At 40.3% G+C, this 24,519-nt stretch overlaps 1 protein-coding gene across 6 annotated transcripts in view; it reads right to left on the minus strand.

Annotated features, from left to right (window-relative positions):
* Positions 1 to 24,519, minus strand: part of AKAP6 (A-kinase anchoring protein 6) — a 455,310-nt gene that overhangs the window by 322,959 nt on the left and 107,832 nt on the right. For 4 of the 6 annotated variants that reach the window (XM_081049114.1, XM_081049110.1, XM_081049112.1 and 1 more), the window contains one exon: positions 16,688 to 17,045. In XM_081049114.1, coding sequence (XP_080905240.1) covers positions 16,688 to 17,011 — 324 coding nt within the window. In that variant the 5' untranslated portion in view covers positions 17,012 to 17,045. Of the gene's footprint in view, positions 1 to 16,687; positions 17,046 to 17,264; positions 17,377 to 24,519 lie in introns of those variants that run through there. The other 2 variants (XM_081049115.1, XM_081049111.1) reach the window with 1 other exon arrangement.

The raw sequence follows: 24,519 nt of genomic DNA on the forward strand, positions 1-24,519 counted from the left end.
AGTCACGTTCTCTCCACCCCTACCTCCATTATCCCATTATTTGGGTGTTAAACTAGATAGCAGGGGATTAAGAGTCCCTGACTTCCATCCTTACAATCAACAGGTAGTTTAATATGAATATCATACGTAACAGTAGCAACTTCCCTTTTACTTGTTTGAAGTATTCACTAATATTATTTCATTTCTAGTCACTACCTAGTAAGGTAAGTGGTAAGTATTATTATCCCTATTTTGAATAGAAAAATGAAATGAGACTTAAATATGTTCAGTGACTTGCCCTGGTATATATGAATGCCCTCTCACAATCAAGCAAGGGAATGTTTATTGATACAGTCTCTGGAGGGTAACTATGACACATGTACCAAAAGGTAAAACATGTATAGCCATGAACCAAGCAATTCCAATAATAAATATTTCAGTCAAGTACAAAAAAATATACACTTGAGGGTAATAATCACCACACTTTTTATAATAGGGAAAAAAAATAAACACAACCTATACTCATATGTCCATCATTACCAGACTAAGCAAATAAAGCAAGGCACATTCGGGCAGTGGATTACTATGCAGCACTAAAATGATAACACAGAGCTAGAGTTAATTAAATGGAAATATGGCCACAAGAAAAAGGGTGAAGGAAGTATAGGCTAAAACAACAATCAACACTGTCCTGATCTTCTGTAATTATAGAAATATTCTGTACTGTCAAATACAGTTGCCACTAACTACTCTTAAATGTGACTAGTGAAACTATGGAACTGAACTTTTTTTTATTTTATTTCGTTTTAATGAAAGTTAAATATCTCTGTGTGGCCAGTGGTTACCATGTTGGACAGCACAGTATAAACATCGATAGGTTTTTGTTTTTTTTCCAAGTCAAGTTGTTGTCCTTTCAGTCTTAGTTGTGGAGGGCACAGCTCAGCTCCAGGTCCAGTTGCCGTTGCTAGTTGCAGGGGGCGCAGCCCACCGTCCCTTGCGGAGCCCACCATCCCTTGCGGGACTCGAGGAATCGAACTAGCAACCTTGTGGTTGAGAGCCCACTGGCCCATGTGGGAATCGAACCGGCAGCCTTCAGAGTTAGGAGCACGGAGCGCTAACCGTCTGAGCCACCGGGCCGGCAGCTGATAGTTATTTTTGACTATGTGTCTAATTAGAAAAAAATACTGAATGCTTTGTTTAAACATCAACAACAACAACAACAAACCAACCATCCTGTACTTAGGAGATAACCAGAAGATGCAGGAATAAGTTAGTCAGCAACAGATTTATCTAAGGAGTGCAGGGAACGGGGGACCCCAGCCCATGTTCTCTATGCATGGTTTTCTTACCTGGGCATGATTGTGCTAATTTGGCAAGTTTCCTAAATACCGATCCATATACTAGGAAATAAATAGCTTTCTGACAAGAAAGCTCTATCCTTTGTGCTAGGTCGACAGACTCGACCAGAAAGAAAGAGTGATAAATGGAAGGAAGCCGAAAGTAGGAGCTTGAGCATTACAAACAGGGACAGATTTTTTTGAAAGGATGATAAATTATTCAACTCATTGAATGGATTTGTAATAATTAGGAAGCTCATGTTTTCTACTTACAAGTTTTGATTGCATCAAAACATACTGAAACAACAAAATATTTTCTCATATCTCGTCAGTATAACATTTAGTCTTAGGGAATCATGCAAACTAGCGAAAGGCTAGTTTGACTTCAAGACCTGCACAAAGCAGGAGGGATGTTTGTTCACAGGTATTCCCAAACTCCAATCTATTTGCAAATCTAAAGCAACCTGTTCCCCAAGTCAATTAATTTTTTCCAATACCAGATTGTTAGATAGGTGAGATATAATAATAATGAAACCACTTTACCCACTGTGTTTTGCTTAATATTGCCATTTTAAACAAGATATAATAAACATATTCATATAGAAGCCTTTTTTTCCTACATTTGGGATTTAAAGAAGCCTTCTTAAAGACAGAATTGCCCCAAATTAGACCATTCTTCACGGGAAAGCTATAATTAACCGAGGTCCTCAGTTAATTGGATCTTCCCCTTATTCCACTTTTTAGGAGAAAAAAAAAAAAAACACAAATCCCAAAAAAGGATAGTGAAGTAAGGAGGAAACTTGAACATAACTCTCTTACTACATCTAAATCTACGTTACTCTATTTTGTGAACATGATGGGCTAGGGGATAACCTCAACAGCTGCAATAACCTTAATCCTGAGAAGGGCTGTGGTATGTCCGGTACTATGCACTTGAAATGTGGGGAGAAAGTATACTAACACACAGCAGAAATTCTTTTACATGATATAAAATCAACTTTGTTTTTTATTTCATTCTGTTCACTAAAAAGGTCAAATGAAATAGGTCCTGCCCCTTGCAGGCCCCGTTAATGACAGCTATATTTTATTGTGTTTTAACGGCCAAAAGCAAATTACCGAAGAATGTATTATGATTAGCAGAATATAGTTGCCACAAACCCAACACATATCTATGCACCCACTTGCCAGCTCCCTCTGCTGTAGTCACAAAAGTAGCAAGCAGTGGACTGGGAAACTCCAATCATAAACAGAACTACTAACAGTCATGTAGCACCTGAGAGATTTCCAAGTTCTTATAAAGAATGATCTGACTTGAGTTTTACAGTAGCCTTTAGATGTAAATATTTACAGCTAAGGGAATGAAGGCTTGTAGAAATTACTGAATTGCTTGGTGTCTAACTTCTAGTGAGTCGCAGAGACAGGCTCAGAACCAGGCCTGCCATCTCCAAATCCTGTGGGCTCTCCACTGGCCTCACTCCTGGCTCTGGGCTAGCAGGAAGGGAGGGGATCATGAGGCCAGGGAGGACAACTGACTGCCAGTGATCTGAAGAACTCCCATTCCAGCATTATGGGTTGATACTAATGAGACATCAATCTTTCATGACTCCCATGGTGCTTCTGAAATCTCTGAGGCAGCTTGAACTAAATGAGCCACCATCAGGGAAAGGGACTGGGACATCCTAATATGCCCTATAAATTCTAGAAGACAGCCTCAATCCAGTTTTAAGAATACCTTCAACTCTTTTAGCAGTTACAACCTCTGTGCTTAGAATCCAGTTTCTTCTGCATGAATTAGATTAGCAATCCTCAAGCATTATGACTTGAGATAAGAACTGGAAGTTTATTGGCAGGGCCTCTTTTTGAAGCCTGTCCCTTCCATCTACACTTTATGGACGCAGATCCTGCTCCTCTATCAATAAATCTTTTCTAAGAGAGCCTCTGATATGTAAACTTGATGTGAATGTAAGCCCATGCATTACTTATCCCCATGATAGACAGAAAGCCATTGTGGAGGAGAGAGGAAATTCAGGCTTTAAAGAGCAGACTGGGAAGCTAATTTTTTAAGGTGAAGATCTCTCCCCCATCTATCTGGGACTAGGCAGCTCCCCCCAAATCCCTGATGTTAAGGTCTGTGAAGAAACTTAATGCAAACAAGAATTCAGATGAGTATTTTCTACTTAACATAAGACTAGAGTCAAATATGCATTTCAAATAATCTCTCTTTCCCTCTCAGAATCTTCCCATTTTGAAATTAGGAAAAAGTAAACTGAAAAAGCAGGATGATACAGTAGTATATCAGAGAGGTTAAGCTGGAGTCCACATGAATGGGTTTCAAAGGGTCTCTTGAAGCAGTATGCAAAATATTATGGGCATGTGTGTGCAATATCTTGAGAAGATGGTTTATAGTTTTCATCGTATGCTCAGAGAAATTACTAGTCTAAAAATGGTTAACACAGACCTTAGGATTAGAAAGGCCTCATTTTTATTCTCAGTTCTACCACTTTCTGGCTGTGTGACCACAAACAAGTCAATTAACCTCTCTGTGCCTCAAGTCCCTCAACAGAGGTCTAGGTATAGTTGTAAGGATTAACTGAGATAATGCATGTAAACTACTTAGAGGAAAGCAAAGCATAAATGCTAGGTAGCTGGTTAGCATTATTACTAGCAGAGTAAGAGACCTGGGAACCTTAAGAGAAAGGGAGGGTCCCCATCCAGATGCAGAGAGAAGAGATTGGGGATCAAAGCCACAAACCTGGCAGAATTTACAGAGTGCTTAAAGTATGTGCCTGGTTATCTTCGCAAAATAGTGGGGCTGGTAGGAGCCCTGAAGTTCCTTCATTTTACAAATGAGGAAGCCAAGACCCAGAAAAGGAAGGCACTGCCACATCATAGGGTAGGTGACAGAACACGGACGCCGGATTTTGGTTCCACTCCAAGCAGTTGAGAACAAAGAGAAGTTGCCACTGAGGTATTGCTGTGACCCAACTACAAACAAAAACCACTCAGCTTCACCTGATTTATAAACGTTTTTTTTCCCCCTTGCAGTAGGACCTCTGGCCCTGGGCGTCGTTAATCAAAATGTCAGTGCATTTCACTGCTAGCTCTTCCCCCTTTGCTTTACTACAGAAAAAGCAGTGTGCATGGACAGATTTATGACTGACTTAAACATATTGCTGTACTTGTTTTAACCTTTGAAACCAAGATGCCCTCCACAGAAGCTGTTAGAGAGAACGTCACGAGCAAGCACATTTCCATCCCGTCTCTCACTTGGGCAGAAAATGGATCTGAATGAATATTAAACTGCCAAGTAGTCCAAGAATGGAGTTAGATTCATAATTCCATTTCCTCTCAAACATGCATATGTGTTACACCAGAGATTTAGAAGAATTAATGTGACAAAAATCTTGCATAGGACGTACAGATTTAATTTGGCCCAAATTTTGGGTTATATTAACTGGAACCTGTTGTCTTTGAAGAAACTTAATTAAGGTTACTCATCATGTCATTCTTATTAAGAAAAATGTCAAATTTTGCTCTGAGTTAATTCCAGCAAAATTCTGCTTGTTTTCGCCAAGCCCTAACACTAAAACTTCTGTGAACAATTATACTAATTGAAAAATGCTTATAAAGACATTTTAGTATTTCACTGAAATATCTTTGGGAAGTTATGGTTTGCCTGGCATGCTAATGCCACTTGGAGCAGAAGGGAAAGTTGAAAAAATGGTAACGTGAGGATTCAGTCAATCAGTTGACCAAAAATACAGTTTTGTACAGAAGAAGTGGGAGAAATTTCCCTTAAAAAGCTTTCAGGCTTCTCTGAAGAAATTAGAAAACAAGATATAAAAAAGCAAGTAAGAATGCAAGATAGCAGCCACTGTTGCTGAATTATGGATCAGGAGAGTAGATGCTATCTGAGCAGGGTGGCAAAAGAGCATCCAGGAAGACTTTACAGCAGAGAGAGGAGGCGAGCGTTAGGCCTTGGGTCAGTGATTTTAAGTTAGATGTGGATGAGAATACTTGTGAGTCTAGAATTTGTACTGCGCTTTCTACTGAAAGTGCATAATATAAGGGAAACATCATCATCTTAAGTAGCTTCTGTTTGGAATAAGATTTTTGTTTACTATCTTTGGCTAATAAGTCTACAAAAAATATCAATAAAAGACCAAAATAAAACAAACAAAAGGATCTAAGTTTAATAAGAAGTACAATATATCACATTTCCTTTTGAAAATAAAGGCAGAGATCATAAAATTCTATTAAATAAATTCATAGTCTTTATAAAGCCTGTGCTGTAAGCTTCCATAAATTTGTTCTAGAAACGTGCAACGCATTTATGGAATTGCATTTTAAAAGAGGTACTGAATTTTATGATAACCACATTAAATGGTTACGAAATATTTATTCTTATTCATGATTCTGTCACAGTCGAGAACATAATTGCTTGTGCGAAAAGCTAAGCCCCACAATTTTTAACACCTAAGACAATAACAAAACAGATGTCCACCAGCTTTGAGAAGAAAATTTACCATTTTTTTCTAACATAATATATTTTTATATATCTACAACTTAATTTATGAAGGTTTAAAAAGAAATAGTTTTTTTTAATATAGACACCTCAGTTTATAACCAATTAAGAAGAAATACATATAGCTCACAAGAAGCAGAAAAGAGAGAAAAATGAAAAGGAACACGTGTAATCATATACCCATACAAAAAATGTCAGCTACTGTTATTAATCCAGAGTTTAGATTCATTTTGATTGACCTAGCTCATTACTCAATGTCGAAGACAAGAATCCAATAGACATAAACTTCAGGGAGAACTACACTTAGGTTGGTGCAAAAGTAATTGTGGTTTAAAAGGTTAAAAATAATTGCAAAAACCGAAATTACTTTTGCACTAAATAGAATTCACACATTTAAACAGAATACAGCAAATCAAGTCCACATAGGTGTTTAATAAATAGTTTTTGCCATGATAATGAGGCATCTGTGTATCCACTTGTACAAATCTTACATTCGTCTATAAAATATAGTGCAGAAAAACTCAAATCAATAATCTAAAATACCTCATCACCTTGGAATGTCTCCTCACAGTGACAACTTTTGAATAACATCAAGTTTTCATTACCAACATGATTTACCTCTCAGTGTTCATTCAGGCACTATTTTTGACATCGCAAACAGAGTTTTGAAGTGAGGATCAAGTCATATCCCTAAAGGGCAAAACATCCAGGATGTCCTGTCAAAGGTCAAACAAAATGAAAATATGCATGCTCTCGGATTTCCAGCAAGGAACTCACGCTCCCTAAGGAAGACCTGCCAATGATTCACAGGTCTCAGTTTATCAGTTTGTATTAGATCAACAAAATAATCACAGGAAATATTTTGTATGCTGATTGTTTTCTTCTGTCCTGATTTTAAAATCATAGGAGTGTATCAATGGAGATACATAGTTACGGAATAGAAAAAAACAAGATTCCCCTCAACAGCTAGAGTAGGGATAACTCAACTTGAATGCTGTATGCATCACCATGCTGCAGTAAGCACCATATGAAATCCAGGGAAAACCCACAGAAGGCTTGACCAGAATCGGCCTTCAAAATGGTTTCACCGGGTAAGTAATAGTTTAGCTGTGATTCAGAGCTGTGTAGCAATTTTCCCAGAGAGGGAAGTTTGGGGTACAGAGTGAGGTGATTTTCCAGGGAGAAAGAAACCATGTTCCGAGGCCTGGAACATGCCTTGGAGGTGCAGGAAAGGAAACGCCAGAAGGAACAATAAGCCAGCCGGGTCCAGACTATGAAGGAAGTTATAGGCCATGCCCAGGCATTTGGACTTTATCTGGGAGGGCAGCTGGAAGCTAAGGGAGGTAAACATTGCAGTTCAAATATTTTTTAAAACAACATTTCACTCCTAGTTATTTTCAGGACGGGGGCACAGACATATGCATAAGGGAGGTAGTCTCCTATGTGGTGTTATTTGCAGGACTCTTCCCATCTTGTCACTAATCCCTGACTCCCACAATTACAGAGATGGGTTCCTTATGCCAGTGTGGTAATACTAATTCTCTTTGCAGAGGCAAAAGTTTGAACTGCAGCCACTGTTAAGACTATTTTTTGAATTACTTTATAGAGTCTTTTGATAGAAATTAGGTTTCTGGAAAGAGGGAGAGCACCACAAAGCACTGAAGACTTTCTTCATAATCTGTCTAAGCCAGTTTTCCTCCTTCTGAACAAGTTCTCCGGCGGACCCTACACTCACCCTGCTCGGGAAAAGAGCAGGTCACTTTCCATTTTCATTTCACATATTCCTTTTCCATTCAGCGATGTATTTGGCATTTTTGCCTCATTCAAATCATGAACAATAGAAGCAGCTGATACGAAAAAGCCCACTAAGAACAGCCACACGGTTATTAGTATGTGAAGAAATCCAGCCCTCAACCCTAATTCCAAGTGACAATAGACGTCAGTTCAGTCTGAGTCTGATGAGGGCAAGTTAAGCCACAGAGAACCAGTCGCCTCTGACTCCCCTCCTGCCTCTCTGGCATTGTATCAGCCCCCCAGGTCCAATGGAGTTTTCTTTCTTCCTACTTCCACCACCCAAGCCCAGCCCCTCTATGCCGTTTACTGAACATCCTCATACCTGTCTCCCTCTTTCCCCTTCCCAGATCTCTGTGCACAGAACCACACACTCATCCAATGACACAGGTTTTCACCATGTATTTCTGTGTTTGCAGATGTTTTAGGACTATTGGATCAAGCCCACAGTCCTCTGAGGCATTTGAAGTATGTATGGTCCTTCAAAACGCATCTCCATGAAGCTCAATAAGATATGTCATCCATCACCCCTTGGCTCCTGGGAAGGAGGCTCTCCTGTCTTTCAGATTCAAAGCACACTTTGCTCAGACTACCTCCCATGGCCAGACCAGGTGGCCGCAGAAAGCTGTGCAAGATGGTGCCCTGTACAACCCCAGCGTGTGCCGGGCAGGCAGAACCGCACAGCTACATGTGGGCAGCCCTGTACCCGGACCTCTGCAAAATCATTCATAGTTCAAAAAGTTCTTGGAAGAATTGAGTGAGAGAGAAACATTTACTTTATCTGGATTTGGCTTTTTCTTCTGTACAGAGAACAACTTAAGAGAAGAGCATAGGATAGTAGATTTAAAACAGATGAGCTGGTGTCTGGCATGGACTTACTCCCTTCTCTCCCACTGTTTTTATTGACTTTATGAGGCTACTTCAGAAACCGCAGAAGTTCAAGAGTCATGTAGGAGTCTTTGCTCCTGAATAAATCAATCCCTGGCTCTCTTTCTAGAGGAGAGGGAGAATGCATGGAACAAGCAAGATGGATCCAAAAGCCCTCTGCTCAGAAACACCTCCTCTCAGGGTGTGTCAGCTCTAGCTGTGCACTGAATCACCCGAGGAGTCTTTACAAGTCTTTACTGATGCCTAGGTCCAAGCCCAGGTTCTGATGGAGCTGGTCTGGAGCAAGGCCTGGAAAACGAGTTTTTTTAAAGCATCCCAGGAGGTTCTATTGTGCAGCCAAGACGAGTATTCTCAGTGACTCTATATACATACCATACCTAGAAATCAATTGATTTGTTAACATCTCTCATGAAAGATGTTCATCTCTTGCTCCACCCACTTCCATGCTAGGATACAAATAATTCACACCTTAGTATCATTTCACTTTGATTATATCATGTTTCCCTCTTGTGAGATGTAAAATTTTGAAGGGGGGAGAGGGAGCAAGACAGCAGCAAGTAACCAAGAGAAAGAAAAAAGTTTCTCCCTAGTTCAGGGTAGTTATGAATACCCCTACTGAAAAGGACCCCAGATTTCATTTACATCCCCACTTCAAAACCCTCACATTTCTACTTGTGATGAATTAAAATACACACTGTTGGATCTTCTTCTTAATTAAAAAAAGAGAAACAATGAGCCCTCCTACCCTCACATCCGTTCATCTTAACCATCTAATACAAGAAAACCGGAACTATTATCTTTGTATGTCACAAAATTTCTCACACCTGTATTGGGGTGTGAAGCCATTGCACCAAAGAAGAAAGAATGTTAGACTTGAGGCTCAACAAGCATGGTTTGACTCCCAAGCTGATCACCTACTAACCTTCCTAAGATTCAATTTCCTTACAGTGAAAATTAAATAAAATACTGTAATTAAAAATTCCCAGTACCTATCAGGCATTCAGTGAATGCTATTGAACTGAAAACTCTCTAGGCAAGAGAAGAGTTAACTCATCCTAATTCTGGTGGGTTGCCCCTAAAATACCTAACCCCCTAAGACCATAAAAACTGATGGCTATTGTTGCTCAGTGATACTTCATGCTGACATTGTTTTAAACCCATTGTTTTTTTTTGTTTGTTTTTTTAAGTAATAAATCCCAATAATACTTCTGTAATCAAAATAATGCCAGCTTCTTAAGACCTTTCTCATTAGACTCATTTGCAAGTCCTTTTATATTTATTGCTTTTCTCTAAACCTTGTTTTCATGGTTTCTTTCAAATTGTGATATTTATGATACTTCTCATTTTCCATGCTAATTAAAAATTACACAGCTGGATATTCTAGTAGACTTGTTGGACCACCTTGACAATGAAGTCTCCCATCCCAAGCTCTAAATACATTAATGCACATGGCTAAGATTCATGCACACCCAAAGATCTTCCATATTAATATGTGTCAGAAACCCCCAAAGTGAATTTTCCCATGTGGCCCTTTCTCATATCTTAACCAAGAGTGTTCATATGCCGTATAAAACATGTGCTAGAGCTGAGATTTTACATCATCTTTCCAAATCATGATGAAAATATATTAATCATTCAACAACCAAAAAGTATTTATTTAGCACTTAGCTTATTTCCCAGCATTGGATAGGTGTGTGTAGCGGGGTGGGGAGACAATTATTCAATAATTGAGAGATTTTTCCACATATTTGGGTCTCCTAAATATTTAAAATTAGCCTTTCAAGCATTAAACATTATTTTTATTTCATCCAGTTTTATTGGTCTATTATATCAAATATTCTTATACAATCTAGGTACTAATAATAGGAAAAATTTTTCCTGAAACCATTCCAAGACACTTGATATCTAATATCCAGCTCCTGAGAAGATACCCCATAAGGAAGATATATCAACCAAACAAGTGATCCCTGCCGCAAAGCTGGGCTTTGAGAAATTTAAAAAATTTTTAACATCCTCATATCCACCAACAGAGAAATCAGTTTCATTGTCCGGTTTCCTAGGATTTGGAATATGCTTTTGGGATTGCCAATTTAATGGGCATTTCATGTCAGTTCTGATCTTGTACAAGTAAAAAACCCTGAAGCTGCAGAAATTAGCACCAGGCTGCATTTACTTATATAATATGTTCCCCAATTAAAGGACACATCAAAGATACTGAGGAAAGTTGAGAATGATCTAAAGCAGTAACTATCAAACTATTTGGCCTTGACTCAGAGAAAGATATAAATTTTACATGATGACCAAATATATACAGACGGTGCCCCAAAAATGTATACACATGACTTGTATTCATCTTTTGTTATCGGTATATATTCAGTATTACAATTTTAATAGAGTTTTTTCCTTTCTTAAAATGTGTGTACATTTTTTGGCACCTTCTGTATATATGCTCAACATGTTTATTTTATATATATTTATATATATGCTATATATACACACACACACATACATATATAATATGTACATAACTAAAACCAAGTTTCACAAAATAGTACTTATCCTTACTTCATGTAATTTCATCACTTTCGCTCTTTAATTCATTAAATTGACTTTATTACCCACTAATGGATTGAGACATACTTCTAGAAAACAGCAGTCTAAAGGGCAAAAAAAAAAAACATAAATATTTATTCTTCCCAGAAAATAAAGATATTTTGTCTTCAGTCTTAAACTGGTACTTATTTAACTTAAGATACATTAGAAATACTCTAAGACGGAACAAACCGAATGTCTCAGGTTTTAACACTTGGTCATATGACATTAAGATCAGAATCCTCCACGCCCCAAACTACTGATGTTAGAAGTTCAGTTCCACTCAGAGTTCCCTTTATCAAGAATTTCTGAGAATTCTAGGGTATGTTACACATGTGCCCAAGAATCAACCCTGACTGTCGCTCACTGTCACGGCCCGCAGATCCTGGACTCCACAGCTGCTACTTGGGTACCAGCTCTGCCACCTCAGGCAAAGCTTAGCTAGTTACGCTCCAACAGTGGGAGAAAGAGCACACTCTTTCCCTCTACGGAGCTGAGAAGCCCAGGCAGAAAGCCAGCTGAGACAGTTCCTCCAATTCACACTCACAGCCCTTCCCCTCTCTTGGTACCCACGTGCCCAGGGGTGGCTGCTCAGGATGGGTTCCAGGACTGGGAACACACGTTACCACAAACTACCACTCCCCTCCCTCCTGTGCTGGGGAGGCTGCTTGCTCCACAAGGAGGGTGAGTCCTCTCCCAGGAGTTCCATCACCCCAAGACGTGCGCCGTCTTCAGTCCATCAGGCACATCTGATGTGGCCACCCCAGCCATGAAGAGAATTCAAGCCTTTCTTCCCAGCAAGCCGTCCAGACCCCATGTGAGACCCTTGGGTTCTCACTTTGAGAATCAGGCCGAAATCGAAGAACCAGACACAAATTTCATCTGGAGGTGGTTGAGAACAGAATTTATCTAAAATGGATTATTTGGGGTGCCAATTCCAGCTAAGTCACTTCATGACTTCTATTCATCACCCAGCCACATCATTTAGCGTAGGCTAACTAGTCTAAGCCTTTCCTCTTTCCTGCTATAATGTTTCCGGGACACAAATAATATTCTAAGAAGACTGTTCATCAGTAAGCAGGCATGCCTAATTTGCCTATTTAGCATCCAAATACGTTCATCCAGACCAGAAGTCTCAGTTTAAGTCAAAAGCTTTTAAGGCTCTTGGTCTGGTTTTCCTGCACAGCCTCTGTATCCAAAGGGGAGGAGGAGAAGGAGGGTCTCTAAAAACTGTTCTGCTGGCTTCTCGTACTTCTTACTAAAGTATATCTGAAAGCTAAGAAGCAAAATGCGTGGGTCACATTTTCAGTTTAAAAAAATAATGGAAAAAATTACACAGTATAATATACTGCATTGTTTCCATACTTTAATCTTAAGGTTAGATGTTTTTATTCACTCTCTAGAACAATCACTCCCCACCTCCCCTAACATGGGCACTTCATAGTAGTGGTTTGTAGTTCATCCTGGGGTTTACAATAAAACTTCCCCTAAGAACTTGGAAATAAGATTGATAAGCATAGTCTCTGAGAAATAACTTGTAAGATCAACACAATGACCAGGAGATAAGCAAAATTACCTTTAAAGAAAAAGAGTGGCTTCAGGTCTGGAAGACCACGGAGTATGATTATTACTAAAACCCTTACCAAAGAAGGAGTCAAACAGAAAGGAGGGTGGGATGGGGCCGGACGCAGACACCTACAGAAAAAGAAGAGCTCCTCCCAGGCAAACTCCCCAGGCAAGATGTCCAGGACTTCTGAACCACTCACAGACTCTCCCTGATGGGACTGTAGTGGTTCCAATGCAGGTGGGCCTTGATTCATCCAATGCCTCAGTCGTCACTTAGTCCTCACCAAGCAGCCTTCTTCGTGCGACTTCCGGTGCAAGCCTGTCTATGGCGATAGAAGGCACTGACCATGCAAAGCTGGACTCATCTATCCAACCAAGGTGTGACCTGACCCCCCACCAAGTGCCCGGCCCTTGTCGGAGGCCACGGGGATACAGTGCAGAACTAGGCCTCTGAGGTCCTTGGGGCTAACACAAACAAGTAAACAAATAAGTAACTGCAGCTAGTGATAAGCACCATTATAAAAAAAAAATAAGCTCAAAAATGGACTAGATAATTGCTGGGGCAAAGGATGAGGGTTTTAAGAATAGGGATCAGGAATAGCTACTTTGAGAAAGTGACATTTAATATAAAACCAGAGACTAAGTGTCCCCTGAGCATTTTCCAAATAGGTCTTCAAATTTACTCAGCTGAATTTTTTTTAACAGTATTTTTCAACTAAATTTTTTTTAAGTGATACATTGACACAATGGTACAGATGATTATGATGGTAAAACACAGAGCAACAAAGTGAGAGGGAGTGTGAGGCATGCACACAGGTTAGGTAAGGGTAACTCCTGTTTTGTGTTTGCCCTTCACCAGACACAACACAGGCTCCACATCCCCTTCAACCCGCTCCAGTGCCTTCACCTGCTGGGACCTGGCTGTACCTCTGGCTGACTGAGTGATGAGGATTCAGAATCTACCAGGCAAAGAGAGAGGAAGACAGAGCCCAGGCAGAGGGAACAGGAAAAGCTGTGAGGCGAGAACTAGCCTAACATTTCTTTGGAGCTTGCAATGCGCTGGAAGCTTTGTGAGTCAGGGGGAAGTAAGAAGAGACATAGCCAGAGAAGCTGGCAGAGACAGAGCCACGGGAGGCGATTTGGGTTTTATTGCAAGCTCATAGGAAGCGAGGGAGTCACATGACCTGATTTACATTTTGGAAAGGTCCCACTGGCTACTGTGTGAAGGATGAACTGCACGGTGCCAGAGGGAGCTCTCCAAGTGGCCCAGGCAAGCAGTGACATACATGGCAGCAGTAGCAGGGCTGGGGAGAAGTGAATGGCTTTGGGGCATATTGTGGAGACAGATTCCCCAGGACCTGTGAATAGAAACATATGTGGAGTGGGAAGTCATGCTTTGGCTTGGCAAAGAGTGGTGCCTTTTACTGAACTTGGGAAGACCAAGCAGGGAAAGGCGTGAGCAGGGAGGACTAAGAGCTTTTTGATGGGCAAATCAGGTTTGAGATGCTCTGTAGAAACACAAGTAGAAATGTCAGGCAGTAGGGGCTCCTGGGAGAATCCTGGAGTGGATATATATATATCCACTATATATATGTATATATATATATATATATCCATTTAAAAATTATCTGCGCCTAGATGGGCCTTGAAGCCATGGCATTCCCATCCCTGGGACAGTTATTTGTCATTGCAAATTAATAAATTGAGTAATTTACCAAGGCAGTGGGCGCCGAGCTGGGACTCCCCACAGCAGATGGCTGGCCCTGCCCAGGCTGAGCCTGGCCCCCTGCTTGGTCCTTTACCTCAACTGAGAACTGTTTTCACAAGGTTTTTTTGTTGTGTTTCCACACATAAAAAGCACTGTGCCCAGGTTCCCCTTTATTCCTGTGGACCCATGTGAAAATCGGAAAAACTGACATGTATTTAAAACCTTTTTTTTTTATAAAATGCATCAAAGTGCTTATTTGATTGAATAAAGAAATAGTACACCAATAAAGGGGAAACTTAACTGAGCAGATTAGGAGACCAGAACTAAACCCTTGTGAAGAGGAGGCCATAACTCGCTGACCAGAGCTGTTGACTTGAGGCTCTGCGTTGAAGGGCTGTTATCACACAATATTTGAGGACATTACAGAGAATGTTGGTTAAATCACTTGATGTCTAAGCATCCAAAAAGCAATTACAGAAACTCTAGAATTAAATTAACGTCAAATCATTTCAATTCATCTTTTGCATTTAAAGGGATTGATTAATGACTACTGATTACTGTCCTGACTTCCTGCCCTCCTGGGGCTCCTCTCAGCAGGGGAGACAGACCACACTGGGGGCAGAGCTGGATAGAGGCAGGTGTGAGATCCCTTTTGACTGAGGAGAGAAGGAGATCGGCAATTCCAAGGTGAAAAGGCAATCCCATCCCCCTAGAGGTGATTTCGCAAACACTAAACATAACGCTGGTTGATTGTACAAACGCTTTACATTCCTCTTTGGAATTAAAGTATTCATTTTTACTTCAGTATTAGGGATGTAATTAAATGAAGTAAATTGACACAGGAATGTTTTTAGGAGTACTTAAGCAGCCTCCCCTTCTCCTTTATCATTTACCACTTCTTCTGTGTAAATCCGAAAGATTTTGGAGAGCGACCCTCAACTTTTCTTACAAACCCAACCCTGTATTTACTTATGGGAGCCAGATGGGAGGGTAGCATTAGAGGAAACAGAGAAGGGGAGGGGCGAAGGGGAGCCCCCTGACTTCCATTTCACTCCAGCATTGAGGAGATGGAGAGCTGCTTCTTTGCTGAAAGGGGTTGCGTTCCAGGGACTGAGACACAGCTCCCTGCTGCCACAGCGGAAAACCAGCCAGGCTTGCAGGCCACTGAAGCCAGTTCCTAGCCATCAGTCTGTTACCATTTGTGCCTTCTGCTTCCCAAGAACCTGTAGACAGAAGACCACCCAGGCCTGCTCACCCTGCAAGACGGCGAGTCATCTTGACATTCTGGCTCTTTTGCTTTCTCCCCCTCTTCCCTACCCCCTCATCCTTCCCTTGGACATTCTCTCATGTGGCAGCTGGATCCAGGATCCACTGAACCAGCTCTGCTTTAGCCTTTGGGGCACATGCTTTCTCTTAACCCTGCATCTTTTCCTCACACTTTGATGGCTGTAATCTTAAGTGTTGAGAGCCAAGAATCTGTTTGGTCTTTGGTTTCAAAAACATTTAGGATGAATCAGCTTAGGTAAAGGAATTCTCCTTAATCTCATTTAACTGACTAGAAATTCATATCGGGGTTTGCAACCAACACCCAGCTTGGTTATAAATCTGCCTTGCTTTGCTAGTCATTGGTCTGAACATGCATTTCCCTCAGGGACCCAAAAGAGAGGAATGGCTATGGCCGGGCAAGAGTCACTGTATTTTGGGGTCCCTGGGCCAAAATCTCTATTGTAGCCATCTTTCATAGCACCACCGTTTCATGATTATCAACAGTCAGGCTTATGAAGAGCTGTAGAAGCCACACACATTTTTTTAATGTCTGAATTTTAGATTAGTTGTTATAAAAGCACCTTTGCTCTGCAACGATGCATTGTACCTGCATAAAAGGACTCATTCTGAAAAGAGAACCCTGCCCTCCTCATCGTGCCAGAATCCACTTTTTGCCACAAAGGCATCAACTTCAACAAAAAGTAATAATCACATATACTTACCCACAATCACAGCTCAGTTGGATGTTTAACCTAGGAGAGTCTATTTATTAAACCTTGTGTAGTATTTTTATTCTCCCCTCTTTGTCACATTACCCTCTAAGGCCAGTTTTATTCTAGACACTCAGCCCACGAAGTGAAAAATCAGGACAGAATTCTGTCCATGTTTATCTACAAAGGTAATGGTTTCAAACCTGTTATTCTATTTTTGTTCCTGGACGTTTCTTCACTGAGAATTACAGAACACAGGCTCCTGGTGCCACAGCCCTTTTCAGAGCTGTGCCGGGATGGGCCTGAACCTGGGGGCGTTCCTTACCTTTAGCTGAACTAAATGCACATCTACGTGCTTGCCGTCGGAGTCCTGCTGGACTGAATAGGTGAGGTCCCGAACCCTCTCTGAGGTCATCCGGAGCCAGGTCTCAATTTCGGGTAAGTGAAGGACAATCTTCCAGTCGGCCCCTGTATGCAGTGGGGGTGGCTTTTCGTACTGCTGGTCAGCGTCCACATCCTTCATCGCCTCTTCTCCCTCGCTCTGCTCCACGGTGGGTGTCAAGTTGATGGCCATCGGTGACGCGTCAGTAGCCATGGGATCCAGGTCCTGTGACCTCAGGGGGGAAAGTGTCACGCTCATGGTTAACATGGAGAAGTCTAAACCTTACTTCTTTCCAAAACAGCTGAAAGGCAAGAGGAAAGAAGAAAGCAAGAGTCAGACAAGATTGCCAAATAAAGAAATGATACTTCGCCGAAGAAACAGGATTTCTAAATTAAGCCAGATTTCTAAATTAAGAAACCATAGCTCATTGCAAAAACAGAAAGAGGTGTTTTAAGTTTCTACATAGTCGCCCCAAGACTCAGCATATAATAGGAACATAAAACCATGTGGAATTGCCTACCCCGACATCCATTCTCTCCTCATTCCTTGGTAACAAAATCCTGATTTTCAGCCGTGCGTATCTCTGCCAAGAAGTGAAAACGACATTCCCTATCTCCATCGCAGCTAGGTGTGGCCGAGTGGTTAAGTTCTGACCAATGAAATGTAAAAGGAACTCCTGTGTAGAAAATCTGGCAGAGCTGCTTAAAGGGAGCTGGCTCAATTTGGAGGGGCCCCCTTTTTGCCTGTTGTTTTTCCTCCTCCTTCTAGCTTGTCACGCGGACTTGGAGGCTGGAGTCCCAGTTGCTATCTCAGACCAGGAGATGCCTTTGGGTGTCAGGTAGAGGCTGGTAGAGCAGAGTAACAGGAATATGGGTTACACGTAACTGTAGGAGCTACTGTACCAGTGTGGGGGTGCTGCCCTGGACTTCTTTTATTGAGAGGAAAACAAACTTCTATTTTCTATTTAAGTCACTATTTTGGGGGGCTTTTCAACTACAAGGGTCCAAGCATCATTTTGACTATTACTGCCAATAGAAACAATACATAGGATAACTAGAGAGGGAATATGTTCTAATTAGTAAAAACACTGTGCTGAATTCAGGAGAGGTTGCTCCTTGCTATGATTTGTTAGATAAACAGACATCATGGAGTAATATACCAAACCTTTACTTTTGTGAAAATTAGGTAGAAGATATCTAATTAACTCTTAATCTAAATGACATTAATATTTGGTCATGCTGAAATTTTTAGAGGCTCTGGAATTTCAAGAAAAATTAAACACATACCATGTAAACGCTAATCAAATATATTAAAATAATATAAGTGTAAGTTATAATAAAGTAAGGTTGCTGTTTAAGATAAGTTGTTTAGCTTTTTAATATTCACTTAGTAACAACAGCAAAATTATTTTACCTACAAAATAGGGGGAGTGGAAATCAAGAAAGCACCCAGTTTAACAAAGAACATGTAATTTCCCATACAGAAATGGGCACAGGGAATAAAAACACTTGTTGAATTGACAAAAGCCTTAAAAATAAGTTACTCTTATGACAAATTATTTCAGACACCTCTCAATGCTGCAGCGCTCTGCCCTTCTCCAATTTCTTGAGCATCTTATTTTTAAATTAAATGATAAGGTTTACAGATGAATTTTTGATATCTAAGTTATTTGCAAAGATCGAAATATTAGGTCATAAAGTAGGTTTATCACTTTATTACTCCCTTAGGGAATAGTTTTAGGCTTCAGTTCAACAACTTTCTCTGCCTGATTACAAGGAGAAATCCATGCCCTACATTTTCAGCTACCCTTACACACAGTTTTTAAAATAACAATAATACTAGACCTGGTTATTTTTTTTAATCAATTAGAAGATGCAAATTTCACTGAGAGGGATAAACCTCCAGGAAGCCTAAGCTACCATACTACTTCTTTATAAGCCATCCCCTAGCCTCTGATTTCCCAAAGCACTTTTACATTTTCAACCAATTCACTGCCCTCTGAGGGAAATGTTTCAGAATCACAATTCCAGAGAAGGAATATGATAAACAAAGGTTAACAAAGGTTTCTGGTACAAGGTCACAGATCTGGTGATAAATGATGACACTAGTGTCACCGTGATTCCTTTTTCTAGGAAACCTGACTCATCCAAACCAGAAAACAAAATTCCTGGAGCGTGTACAATGCACTTTTTTTTTTTTTCAGTTTCAGGTGCACGAAGCAAAGTAATACCAATGCACTTTTTAAGCTACAGCCAGGCCCCTCCTGACCAAGAGCCCTGTATAACTGAAGAAAAGACGTCTGATCATTGCGTTTTCTCTGAAACTCCTAAAGCAAGGCTGGGTCTTCCCTGCAATACACATCCTGTTGTAAATTACAGAACATACAAAAGAACTGACTCGATGCAATTTATGTCCCAACATACACGTCCATAAATACCATCAGTCTGTACATCAAACAGACACATGCTATTTTGCGTGATCTGGGGCAAGAGGCTTCACATGTCTGGGTCTCCGTTTCCTCACCTGTAACACGACAAAATTGGCCTAGAATCTAGGCCCTAGAGGATAAGTACGATCCCATCTGACTCTAAGGCTCTGTGATTACCTATTTATCCAGAGATTTCAAAGCCAGTGGAAGCATCCTGCCTACACTGACAGCTGTGTAGATACTAAATGATGGCCCTGCATTTTATCAAAGCACACAAACAGCATCAATAGATTTGCCCCACTTAATGGAAAGATGAAGCACACAAAACAGCATCAATAGATTTGTCCTACTTAATGGAAAGATGAAGCACACAAAACAGCATCAATAGATTTGTCCTACTTAATGGAAATGCTTACCATGCAGACGCATTTGTAAGTCATTATTTACACATTATGTGTTGTTAATTCTTTCCAGAAAAACAAATATGGGAGATTATCCCCCTGGGAGTTTGCAATTTAAGATTGACAACACAGATGTGGTTACACATGTAGAGGACAAACAGAATAAAATAAAAACATTAAACAAAAACATAGGTGTGCATCACACATGGGTAAAGAGCAAGGAAACCTTACATTCAAGCTGCCAAACCAAAATTTTCCTGCATTATAACATTTCAACTTGGATGTGATATTTCTACATTTACTGATCAGACTATAAATAAGAGAATTTCCATAACCCAGAAAAGTAAAGCAAAGCAAAGCTGTACTTTACTCAAGTTTTATTTTAACTTCTGTCTGTTTACTTTCCTGAACATACCTTTGCCACTGGAAAAGAAATACTATACATGTCATAACAGCATAGCAAGCCTGGGAAGTGGCAGAAAATTGATTAATTGCCCATTTTCATAGAAAATAGTTACTACAAACATTTAATTTTCAATTCCATTTAAATGGCCATCCATGGATAACCAAACTCTATTTCTGATTTTCACACAGTCAAATCTGATTTACAAGAAAACTTAAATTTATAATTTAAAAAAAAAACTGCTTCACATTGTGGAGACTTGTAGTAACAATCTCTGTGTATATTTTTCCTGTCCTTAGCATGACCATTCAAGCTTGCTTTCCCCTCAGATTAATGATTCCATTTGAATGTAAACAAATAGTAGGAAATTCGGCACAAGTCTACACATTCTTCTCAGCACTGTAAGACTACAATTTTTGTACTCTCCCTTTACAAGGCATCTTGCAATAAGATTCCTTTCTAGTCATGGGGACATTTTGAAAAACGAAGGGGGAAAAAAGCCAACAATTTCTGAAGATGTAAATGAAAACATTGACCCAAATGCATACAGGTACCCACCCAAATACAACTCTAGCAGGAGAGGAGTGATCACCCAGCTGTTTGGAACGCAGTGACCTCCGCTTCTCCTCCTCCCATCACATGCTTATCTGTGGCCACCTTCCAGCATTAGAGATAATTCCACCTTTATCCCAGCTGCTGTCAAAAATAACATAGATCAAATCCTTTCCTTCCCACAAATCCAAAGAAGAGTCAACATTTAAAGTGCAAAAGCTGAAAGCAGTAAGGATGTTAAAGTTGTTTTTTTTTCCTTTTTTAATTTGTGAGAAGGGTTTTCCCATCACACTCTATTTATCATCCTATTGAAACAGAAGGAACATACCCCAGGTTGCTCACTAATAAGGACCCATTCTGCTGTCTCCCTGACAGTCCACAAGTTTTGAGTCAAAACCTGCCTTTAGCAGAATTCATTCGATTTGAATAAGACACATTTAAATCAGGAGAGTGTTCTTCCATCCAGCTAGCAGGCAAAAAATGCAGCTACACAGCCTTCATAACTGCCTACCTCTTTCTCCCTTCTCTTGTAATTTTCTCTCTTAAGTGAAAGAACAGAAAAGCCGGGAATCTGCCGACTGTACTCACACTGTAAATGCTTTTCTCCCTAAAGGTCCTTCAGGATTAAGCGTCTGGCTCCTCCTTCTCTCCCCCCTCGGATTCTCTTCTTGTGGCCAAACAAGATAAAGGCCAGTGTCAGAGTCACCCCATGCCAGCAGGATGTTGGCAAGTCTATAAGGCACCAGCTTCATACACCCTTACTGGCCTACACCGCTTACAAAGAGAGGGCTATGCTGTCCCTATTTGGAAGCTAATGTATAAGTTCCAGGCCTGTGCAGTTATAGGCAGGCCTTTTGCAAACAAGCAGTGATAAGTGAGCTGGGAAAAAGGAGACAGTTGCCAAAACAAGGATTGCAATGGAAAAGTGTTTGGGTGGACAGAGCACATCCAATCACAGTTCAGAAGAACCAAAGTTATACCCTTAAAAAACAGCAACCCTAAAACAGAATAAATTAATACACGTACAAATAAATCAGTAGAGCAACATTAACATAACCAGCTGACAGAGCCCATCTGCGCTAAACAGCTTCTATCTCTCTTTTCTTAGGAAGAAACTGTTCTTTCCAAACAAGAGCATCATCATGTGTAGTTTGAGAGGCAATCTTAGCATCATGGAAATCAACCTAAGCCTAAATACTTACTCTCAATCTTTCCATGCCCCACTTACTCCTTAAAAAACAAGTGAGAGACTAAAGCGCAATGCTAGCCAAATTACCAGACCTACTTGCTACAAAGCACATGTTATAAAACTGTAGAGAAAATTGTTAGGCATCGCTAAGTGTCCATTTTTCTCCTTCATTTTTTTCTTTCAGATTCTCATAATCACTCTTCACAAAAGTTATTCATAGAGAAACTGAATTTTGAAAGGAAAAGAAATGTTCCACTGGAACATTTTGATTTTCATCTAAGGTTAGTTCTCATGTTTTGATTGTATTAAGGAAAAAGAAATGAGGTGTATCCTGTGTCTGACTCCAGGATTCTAGACTCAGGCTCTGCAAAGATAACACAAAAACATCACACGTTTAATAACTTGCTTAATTAAATGTCGCAGTCTACTTAGATGCATGAGGCTCGAAGTCATCATCGAGTCTTAAATCTTGCTGTATGCCTCCCTTCCTGGTCTCCTGTGAGGTCAAGAGTTGAGAAACTTCAAATGACTTTAAACTCTTAAACAAGAAAGCCAAGAGCTCCTGCCAAGTATTAAGTTAAATGTGTATTTTGGGGGAAAAAGAGACAGTGGCTTTTGTAATATGCTCCTAAAGAAGTTTCCATGATCACTGATTCCTCCTTCTCCTGGCCCCATGACCTCCAGAAGTCACCTGGAGTAACATGGTTTAGTGAGACTGCAGTGGAAAATCCAAATCAGTCTCACTTTCTAATCCTCCCACCATAACAGAACAGCCTACAAGTGGATATCAGTGAGAAGAACTTTAAGCTTTAAGTGTGCGGAGGGGAAACGGGGCGGGGGGTGGGGAAGGGGTAAGGGAAGGTAAGACAGCATGAAAATAGTGAAATAGTGAGGCTCAGACAGATTTCTACAATGTAAAGATCTTTGTGGTGCTATCGATGGTTCCTCTCTCTTTTTACCCTTTTAGTATGTCCTTTGCATAGGGCTGTGCCCCAATAGATGGCTGATTATGTCCTGCTAATCACATAGAGACCATGTACACCCTCCCAGGTCGCCCCTCAATCGCCACTAACTCCCTCACCCAGAGCACAGAGTCTTGTCAGCCATCACACACTTCCTCCATCACATTCCTCCCTCAAACTCCCCTCCTATCCTCGACTCCCACCCCACCTCCCAATTGCTCAGATTCTTCTCCTGTGGCAGGGACCCCCCAGATTGACTCAGCTAGTCACCATACCGCCAGTGTTTTCTTTCCCCTATTACAGTAGTCATTTTCTGTCACTCAGAGATTTATTTGGTTGCATCAGCCAGTCATCTGAGAATGAGTATTTGGATCTGGATTCGGTGAACACTAAGAAGCATTCATACTTCTTACCCCTACCCCAACCTGCTAATAATCACCTTTAAGCAGTAGGCAGCTACCTTTCTGTCGTTCAAGGAAATGCCTTCAGAGGAACTGGATTTGTAAAACTCTAGTACATCATTTATATAGTTGTTGCTTTTGTCAAAGCTATTAACACAAAGAAAATGAAACAAGGTTCATTTCAAACCAACTGACATTATAAGGTATTATGTGTACACATGACTCATCGTATTTACCCTCAAGGAAATTATAGTTTAATAAATACAATTTCCCTCCCTCCACTCTTCCCCTCACACACACGCTCACCCACTAATACCTATTGCACAGGGAGGATGTGGGCAAACAATGCCCTGTGAGTCCCCAGTGGAGTAAATCCTGGTGGAAGGAAAGATAAGAGGGAACCTTTACTGGAGAAGGTAACATTTGAGATGAGCCTGTAATGATGGGTATGACTTAGACGGGCAGAGATAGAAGAGCAGTGGGGAAATAATTCCAGGCTGGGGGACCTACGTGGACAAAGACACCTCAACACGAAGAAGTTGGGAGAATCAGCAAAAAATTCAGTGTTGAGAGGAATTGGGAGCTTGATGGGGACGAAAACCAGATAAAGCTACAGGTTAAGTTACAGCCATATTATAAGCGGGCTGCAAACACCATGCTATAGAGTTTGGAATGAATCTCGCAGGGAGCAGGAACTCTAAAAAGATTTTTTACAATCAAAAGAGAAATAGGATTATAGTTGTATCCTAGAATAGGACAGAAATATCAATACATGTACTCTTATTTACCAAGAAAATGAAATGAGAAATCAGCATGATGAGAGGTCCAACATCCTCTTTTCCAGGCAGTCATCAATATTAAACGTAACCTTAAAAACCTCTTTCCAGAAAAAAAGAGACACAGACGGGGGAGAAGGGGAGAAAGATTGAGAGAGAGGAATACTACAAGTCTGACTTTTAGATTAGCGTGATTGAAGGAGTTCTGGGCTCTGTCCTACCTACTCCATTAAATATAAAAAGAATTCTCCATTTTTAGTTCTCCATTAACCCTAGCATCATATATTTGAAGAGAAAAATTTTTAAGGATCTTTTTATGCAATGTTTTACTTTTGTTCTTGTTCTAAAATTATTTTTAAATTAATTAACAAGTAATATAAATTAATGAAAACATTGTAAAAATAGATACCACTGAAGTGAAAACATCCTCCTCTATCCCCATATTATCAGCCCAGTCAATAAGAGATAAGAGGCTATTTATCTTTTGTAACCTCAATATGTGAAGTAGAAAGGATGTGAGCCTTTTAAAGATTCGGAAGCCTAAATTTGTTAGTTGTCTATATTAATGCAGCAATAGAGAAGTGTTTGCAAATTCAGTGTTCATTTACCTGGTATTAATAGGTATTCTACCAAAAGTTGCTACTGAAAAATAAATTGAGATAG

This window comes from Rhinolophus hipposideros, assembly GCF_964194185.1.
Source record: "Rhinolophus hipposideros genome assembly, chromosome: 5".
Lineage (NCBI taxonomy): Eukaryota > Metazoa > Chordata > Mammalia > Chiroptera > Rhinolophidae > Rhinolophus > Rhinolophus hipposideros.